General features: G+C 36.5%; 1 protein-coding gene across 3 annotated transcripts; it reads left to right on the top strand.

Moving 5' to 3' along the window:
- The first annotated feature begins 210 nt into the window (after nt 1-210).
- On the top strand, nt 211-8,311 carry pstpip2 (proline-serine-threonine phosphatase interacting protein 2). Of its 3 annotated transcripts, none has more exons than XM_086151941.1 (14): nt 211-296; nt 1,605-1,705; nt 2,117-2,191; nt 3,739-3,773; nt 3,878-3,984; nt 4,067-4,129; nt 5,445-5,543; nt 6,319-6,364; nt 6,768-6,847; nt 6,928-7,026; nt 7,113-7,209; nt 7,289-7,373; nt 8,037-8,071; nt 8,169-8,311. In XM_086151941.1, the coding sequence occupies exons 1-14, from the start codon at nt 264-266 to the stop codon at nt 8,219-8,221; spliced, it is 1,008 nt and encodes a 335-aa protein (XP_086008067.1). In that variant the 5' UTR covers nt 211-263; the 3' UTR covers nt 8,222-8,311. The 3 variants fall into 3 exon arrangements, with proteins under 3 accessions (XP_086008067.1, XP_086008068.1, XP_086008069.1); XM_086151943.1 differs by having other exon boundaries at nt 257-296; nt 2,117-2,168; XM_086151942.1 differs by lacking the exon at nt 5,445-5,543.
- The last annotated feature ends 23 nt before the right edge of the window (nt 8,312-8,334 follow it).

Genomic DNA, 8,334 nt, shown 5'->3' on the forward strand with positions numbered 1-8,334 from the left:
ATCACTCAAATTGTCTTTTGCAAAAAACAAAAAACATTTCTGTTTCTGTTCCCTTCTAATGTTTTTTTTGTCTGTTTCCGTCTGATGTTGTGAATGAGCACCATCCACGATGACGCTACGCCTGACGTCAGACGTAACGTAACGTATGACGTCATCCAGTCGTTCTCGCCCCGCCCACCGGCTCCGTCAGCCGGGAAGCCGCGCCGGGGTTTCAGTCGCCGCCTCGTCGCCGCACCGCGGAGGAGCGACGCTTCATTTTAGCAATGAAAGACCTCCACTTCAAGGACTTCTTCTGGGTGAGGTTCCCCGTCCCGCCTTCTTTCCGGGTTGTGTTCATTATTCGCTTTTTTAAGCCTGAATTTGAGACCAAATGAGGAGTAAAACTTACAAACAAATAACAAACAGCCTTGTGGGAATTCAAACCCCCGTTTGTTTTGTTTGTTTGTTTTTTTGTTTGTAAACACCAGGACCTTGAGGATTTATATACACACACACACTCATATATATATATATATATATATATATATATATATATATACATATATATAGCTGTGTGTGTACATGCATACATACAGTGTATGCATACATGCACACAGACACACACACACACACATATATATATATATATATATATATATATATATATATATATGTGCACATGTATGAATGCATGCATGCATACGTTTATACTGCTCAAAAAATAAAGGGAACATTTAAACAACAGTATGAAACTTCAAGTCAATCTCACTTCTGTGAAATTAAACTGTCAGCTTAGGAAGCAACACTAATTCATTTTGACTTATTTTAAGGACATTGGATTAGTCTGTCGTGTGTTTTTCTACTTTAATTTTGATTGTGACTTTGAATCCAGACCTCCGTGGGTTCAATACATTTGATTTCCACTGATTATTTTTGTGTGATTTTGTTGTCGGCACATTCAGCCATGTAAAGAACACAGTATTTTATAAGAATATTTCATTCGTTCAGATCTAGGATGTGTTATTTTAGTGTTCCCTTTATTTTTTGAGCAGTGTATTTGTAAACATACACATATATAATATATGTGTGTACACATAGTGAATATATAAGTAGATGGATGCTGGAATTGGAGCTGCCAGGCAGAAGGTTTTAGAGGAAGATTTATGGATGTAGTGAGAGAGGAAATGAAGGTAGTTGGTGTGAGAGGAGGATACAGAGAATAGTGTTACATGGAGAAGCTTTCCCTGAAAGGAAAAGAAGCTATGTACATATGTACAAACACACACACACACGTATATAAATATATGCATACGTGTGTGTGTTTACATGTATATATATATGACACAGATAGATAGATTCATTCAAATCTACTCCAAGTCAGACTGGTTGACACTGACCGTCTGATTTCACGCTTACAGTCCGCCGAGCGCTTCAATTACGGAGCGCGTTTCAAAACACCAGTTTCCAAACTAAAACCCTGGGTTGACGCAGTTGCTCAATGATCTTGTGGTTTTCCCGTCAGCATGTTTGTCATGCAGCAGACTGGGGTTTGAGGCAGTATCATAATGAATCCCATTAGTCGGTGATGCAGTCCGTACGGATGTTAAATGCAATTTTGTTGACAGAGCTTGGACCTGACCTGCACGGGGGGCTACGACGCCATCATCCAGTATCTCAACGACGGCAGGAGGACGTGCAAGGAGGTAGAGGATTTTATGAAGGCCAGGTATTTGAAATTTTTGTATTTTTGTATTTTTTTTTTTTCAATTTGCATCAATTTAGATATGGAAAATTAAATTCACAACAAAATACATTTGGTGTTCGACACCATTAAAACAATTCAAAGAGGAACTGTGAGTCAGCATTAATGATGACCATCACGATATATATATTTTGTTCCTAATTTCTCACACATTTTTGTCCTTTTTACTTGATAGCAATCAGTGTCTTTATAGAAACAGTAAAATTATGCCTCACTATTTTTTTTATTATAGATGTTGCAAAACTGTACATTTTCAGTTTGATTATATTTATTAAACAGGGATATGTTTGCCACTTTAAAATCTATAACTAACATGCAGCATCATCGACACGCACTGTTTTTTTTTATTAGATGACTTGGTTTTGTGTCTTTCAGAGCATCCGTTGAAGAGAAGTATGCAAAAGATCTCCTCAGCTTGTCCAAGAAGGTGTGTGGACACACGGAGATGAAGTAAGCGCCTGATGATATAATAGTTCATCTGGAAACTCTCACAGAACTAGAAAACAAATCAAATAAATTTAAAAATAGGTACACTACAGGACTGTCTCAGAAAATTAGAATAATGTGATAAAGTTCTGTATCTTCTGTAATGCAATTACAAAAACAAAAATTACTTTTTCATGATATTCTAATATTTTGAGATAGGATTTTTGAGTTTTCTTAAGATGTAAGCCATAATCAGCAATATTAAAATAATAAAAGGCTTGCAATAGTTCAGTTGATTTGTAATGAATTCAGAATGTATGACATTTTTGTTTTTGTAATTGCATTACAGAAGATAAAGAACTTTTTCACAATATTCTAATTTTCTGAGACAGTCCTGTATATGACTAGATCAAAAAACATTTTGGAATCACTAGAGATCTGCTTATTTTTTTTTATTTATTTTTTTTAATTGCTATTGTCATTCTTTTATGTTCCTATCCTGGTTGTTGTTGTTTTGGTTGTCTACTTTTCCCCTGCTGTTTTTTTCCATTCTTATCCTTGATTTTGTTGTTCTTTCTGCTGTCCATCTCTGCTGTCTATCTGCTAATTGTCTCTCTATTTATATTTATATTTATATTCATAATTATTGATTCGCTCTTGCGACAAAAGAATTACACCTATGGAGATCAATAAAGTTTATCTTATCTAAGACTACTGTTCATAATAGGAGTTATTATTAGGATTTTAAAAATATTGGTATATATTGTGATTTATTGACGTTTTAAATAACAAACCTCAAAGAAAGCTCATCCAATGCTTTTTATTTATGTTTTTCTGAGACCAAAAAGCTCATTCACTGTTAATCTGCCGTCTCTCTTTAACTACTCTTCCTTTCCTTTGGATCGGACCACTGCCAATCATCTTATCTACACGCTCTTCTCTCACACCGACTAACTTCATCCCATAAATCGCTTATTCGTTCTTCCGAACCGGCATCCTGTCTGGCACTTCCTACCCCGGCATCCTTCGGCTAATATATTCACTATCTCTCCTCTGTCCGTGTCCAAACCCTCTCAGCCTGACTTTATCTCAAAAACATCTAACATCTGCTGTCCTTCTGATGGACTCATTCCCGATCCTATCCATCCTCATTACTCCCAAAGAGAATCTCAACATTTCCATCTCTGCGACCTCCATCTGTCCCCTGTGTAACAAGTAATAAAGTTAAGAGGGGAAGAAATCCACCGTATAATATCACAATTAGATTAGATGTTTAATACACATAAAGCGATATTGCTCTCCCCCTCAATTTGACTTCTGCATTAAATGGTGTTGATACAAAAAGATTTTAAAATGTGCTTTTATGTTTAGTGCAGTAAAACCCTGTGAGGGCAGGTTGTTTTTATTTTCTTTTTTTTTTTCTATCTCAATTTTCATTTTGTTTTTTTGCTACATCAGTATCATGAATAAAAAAAATCATTTTAGATTACCAATGGGGAGTGGATTTTTTTTTTTTTTTTTTTTTAATAATGTCTCATCCCTTGTTGTAATTTCTCCCCCTCCTTTTTAAGCACATTGAAAAGATCCCTGGATATGTTCAAATTACGTAAGTGCTTCGTATTTTCTAAGCAACACGAGCACTTTCATTCAACTGCACTTCAGTTTTATCTCTTTAGCAGAATTTTAAAAAGAAGTATTTGATGTTTTTAGAGACCGAACACGTGAGTTTATCCCACTTACAACTGGCACAGAATATGAGGGAGGAGGCCAAGAAACTGGAAGATTTCAGAGAGAGGCAAAAGGAAGTCAGGAAAAAGGTAGGTTATTGTGTCAGCACGGCAAGAACTATCCTGTCCTTACACGCCTCGCCGGTGACTAGTTACTGACTTGTCTTTGCAGATAGAGCAACATATGGATGCTATCCACAAGCAGAAGTCTGCACAGTTCAAGAAAACAATGGACGTGAGTAAAAAGTGAAACATACCGAAAGGTGATTCAGAGTAAATTCACACAGGTTTAATGTCTGAGTCACGTTACCCTTGTATGATTCAGAGCGAGTGACTTCTTTGTATAACAATTTAGTAAAACAAATACGGAGCCTTCAGAATACTTGCTGTTCTTTTAGGGAACTCTCTGAAAGAGGTGCAAAAAAACAAAAATATATTATTATCAGCAGCTAAAAACAGAAACAGGAAACCGGCAAAAACATGCGGTAATTAAAATCCACATATCGTTAACTGTCCGTCACAAATATTTGAAATTCAGCGAAAACATCTTGATGCATGAAAAAAAAAGTTTTGAATAAAATATTACATAAAACAAATAAATGCTCATGAATGGGAAAATAGTAAAATACATGAATGAATAATATCAACAACAAGGGAAACGCTTGCATTGATACAGTGCAGGGTGTTACAAGTATTTCATATTTGTACCGACACCGTACTGTGTTTGTTAGGGTTGATTAGAAGTTTGTTATAAAGTGTACTTTATTTTAATAAATAATGATTAAAATAAAATAATTGAAAAAAAATATTGAAAATAAAATTTTAATAAAAAGTACTTATAAAAAGAAATAAACAATTCCAATTGCAAAACACCGGAGCCTCCAATTGTGGCTATATTAAGAATTAAAACGAAAACTGAAAAGGCAAGTTGACAAATGTGAAAACCGGTGGTGGATTCTGACTTCCACTTATCATACATTGTCCATGGACAAAATACAATAAAGCTGAGAAAGATAAAAGCAAAAGAAGAAGATGCACGTCATCTCCGCTCTTTTATTCATCGCCACAAGTAGGCAAAACTAAAAGTTAAGGAGCTGCAGCTGCAGAGGATGCTGCATTTTGTACAGGTTGTAAAGGCCATTAAGGTAAAGTTAACTTTGGAAAATAGATAAAATGTGATTTGTTTCATTTACACCTCTGCAATAGCGATCTCTGTTTAGACAAAAAGAACATGAAACTACCTCTGTACATGCAGTACCTAGTTGTAGGTGCAATTTGCAAGAGACATTCCTGTTCCACAGTTATTGCTTCTCCGTTCTTCCTCTTTTTTGAGAAATTCTGGTCACCGCAATGGGAAGTGAACTAGATGCCAACATATAAAACCACAATTATTAACTCCGCTCAACTCAAATCAAACTATATCTTATTGTTCTAGATCAATTTCCAATTAGTCTAGATGTTTCATTAATATCATCTGTTTATGGCTAATGCGTAAATGTTTAGATTGATCCGATAAAAAGCTCTGATGCTAACTGTGGCGCCGTCCCCAGTCAAAGAAGACGTATGAGCAGAAGTGCAGAGATAAAGAAGAAGCAGAACAGAACTTCAACCGAAACACGAATACCAACAACACAAGGCAGATGGAGAAGGTGCTATTATAACTTCCAATATGTGTGTGTGTGTGTGTGTGTGCAGGCATGCAAGACCAAATATTTTCTATTCTGTCTGCTACTGCCTGATGAAGCAACCTGTATTTTGCAAGGTTAAAGGTTAGGTAAATAACGGTTCGAGGCCAACGTGTCCTGATAAGACTCGCGGTTCCAATGTCACCGAGCCTGATTTCAGGAGTGAGAGAATTATTGAATGATGACGTCAGTTGAAAAGCATCAGACGGTGGACTTTCTCCTTGGGATATTTTCATACTTTGCTCTAAACCCTCTCGCTAGGAGGAGAGAGAATGTGCCTTAAACCACCATGAAAAGCGCTGTTGTTGCCGTCACGATGAATTCATGCCGTATAAATTAAATTAAAGTGAACCGAATTGCATGTCCGGTGAATGCACGAGTCTTGTGTCTGGCTTTGCGGTCATTCAGTAAGATAGGTGGCTAGATATTTGGATGTACCCTTTATACCTCATCCTGATCTGGCTATGTGGCATATCAGGATGCAAATGATGATGCAAAGTGTCACAACGGTGATAGTCAGGCAGACATATTGTCCAGTTTCCATTTGTAATCTTATCACGGCGGAGCATGCGTTGAGCACGGCAGGGGAAAATGAACCAATTCAAGAAAATCGTCTCCATTGCATTTGAATTTTCTGATTTTCCCCCACCTGGTTTATCAATGTGACAAGATTCAAACTTTGCATTGTTACATGTTATATATTCTACTTATATCTTCCTTTTTTCCCGTCATCTCTCAGCTCTCCGCAAAAGCACAACAGACAAAACAGAATGCAGAAGAAGCAGGTTTGTAAAGGACTCAAAAAAAAAAGGTCCTATTTTCTAACTTTCACAGCATTGGATTCATTTTTAGATGATAATTGGGAAACTGATTGCACATGAAGTTAATTTGAAATGAGGGAATGAAGATGTTAAACATCATAAATAGAAGCATATGGGTTAGAGATTATTTGGAATAATCTGCAGAAACAAGGTATTATTAATGTGTTTCTCTTATTTTGCTCATGAATGTCAGTTTGGATATAGTTGTGAACTGTTCTTTTGCAAAAAACAAACAGAAGAAACGCTGATCATTCTTCCCTAATAAAGAGCCGGCTGAATGAACAAAAACACGATAATATATGTTGTATAAATAGTTGGAAAATAAAAAGGAACAAGATATGTGATGTTTATTTTGACTGGTCTTCAGACAGGCTGTACCTGCAGAATGTGTCCTTGTTGGGAAAGATTACCGACGAATGGCAGAGGGAACACGTCAAGGCCTGTGAGGTAAGACTCCTGCAGCGGTCGGGCCGACAAGGCGTGAGCGTGAGCGTGCACAGAAAACAAACCCATTATTTTGTCGACAGTCATTTGAAAATCAGTCGATCGAGCGGATCCGCTTCCTGAGGAACAGCGTGTGGACTCACCTCAACCAGCTGTCCCAGCAGTGTCTGACCATTGATGAGGTGAGATTCTCACAATCTAAAGCTAAGTCTTACCTGGGCAGCCTGCATATATGTGTGTGTATGTGTGTGTGTGTGTGCGTGTGCAGTTGAACGAGGAAACCAGGAAGGCTCTGGAACAGTGTGACGTCAAAGAAGATATCGAATACTTCATAAACCTGAGACGCACCAATGAGAAACCACCAGGTATGAAATAGAGAAGTCAGAAGCGCAATAAAACACGCAATTGCATCTTTCAGTCTGATGGGTTTTCTCGCCGCCACAGCGCCGGTGGTGTATGAGAACTTTTACAACGGTCAGAAGGTTTCGAGCAGGGTTCCTCCCTCTCGACTGCCTCCGCCCGTCACCAGGTAAGACTAGTTACGATATCCAGCCACCCGGCACTAAAAATATCATCCAGCAGTGATATTCTGTTGTGTGTTTTCAAAAAAGCTGCATTATAAAATATAAAATAAAACATAATAAAAATAATGTAAAATTTATAGATATATATATGTTTCTTTTTTTAAATAAAAAATTTATATATATATATATATATAAACAGTCTGAGGATAATAAATGAAAGGAATTAGCTAAATAAAAAATGTATATATATATATATATATATATATATATATATATATATAGCTAATAAATTTTTTTTTTTAATTTAGCTTATAAAAAATATATATATATATAGCTTTTTTACTAGCTGAATATATATATATATATATATATATATATATATATATATATATTATTTTTTTTAATTTTTTTTATTTAGCCAATTTCTTTGATTTATCATCCTGAGACTGTTTTTATGGTAGCAGCGTGTCGTCTTACAAACCAGCAAATAGTTTTCTTGTGAAATGCAGCGATAAATGATACGTATTAAGTATTACTCAATGTTCTGGACATGCATGTGACTTAATTGGTGTCCAGGTTCATTTTTGTTTACCATATTGCCCCGTCCACACATTCAACCCAGCTTTTCATTCACAAAAGATTTACACTATTTTGTGTGTTTTTAAAAGGAGGGGGCCGTTGCCTGATCCAAGAGATACCGGCGGTATGTTATTTTTCATCTTCTAAAATAGAATCCAAATTAGTCACCGTGTTGTTGGGGGAAAAAGCAGCCACTCTGACCGAGGTTTGCCTCTTTGCAGATACGACGCGCTCATTGGTGCAAGATGCCGGATACAGCGTTATTCAGTTCTAACACACAGCCTCAGGGGAGATGCAGCTCTTTCTCATTTGTCATTCTCTGTTAGGTTTTTTTTTTCCGCAAGATAGAAAATTTGTGGCGTAACAGTGTTACCACACGCACTGGAT

This window comes from Fistularia commersonii, chromosome 9 (assembly GCF_037954325.1).
Source record: "Fistularia commersonii isolate RoL2024-O1a breed Wild chromosome 9, RoL_Fcom_v1.0, whole genome shotgun sequence".
In the NCBI taxonomy this organism is placed as follows: domain Eukaryota; kingdom Metazoa; phylum Chordata; class Actinopteri; order Syngnathiformes; family Fistulariidae; genus Fistularia; species Fistularia commersonii.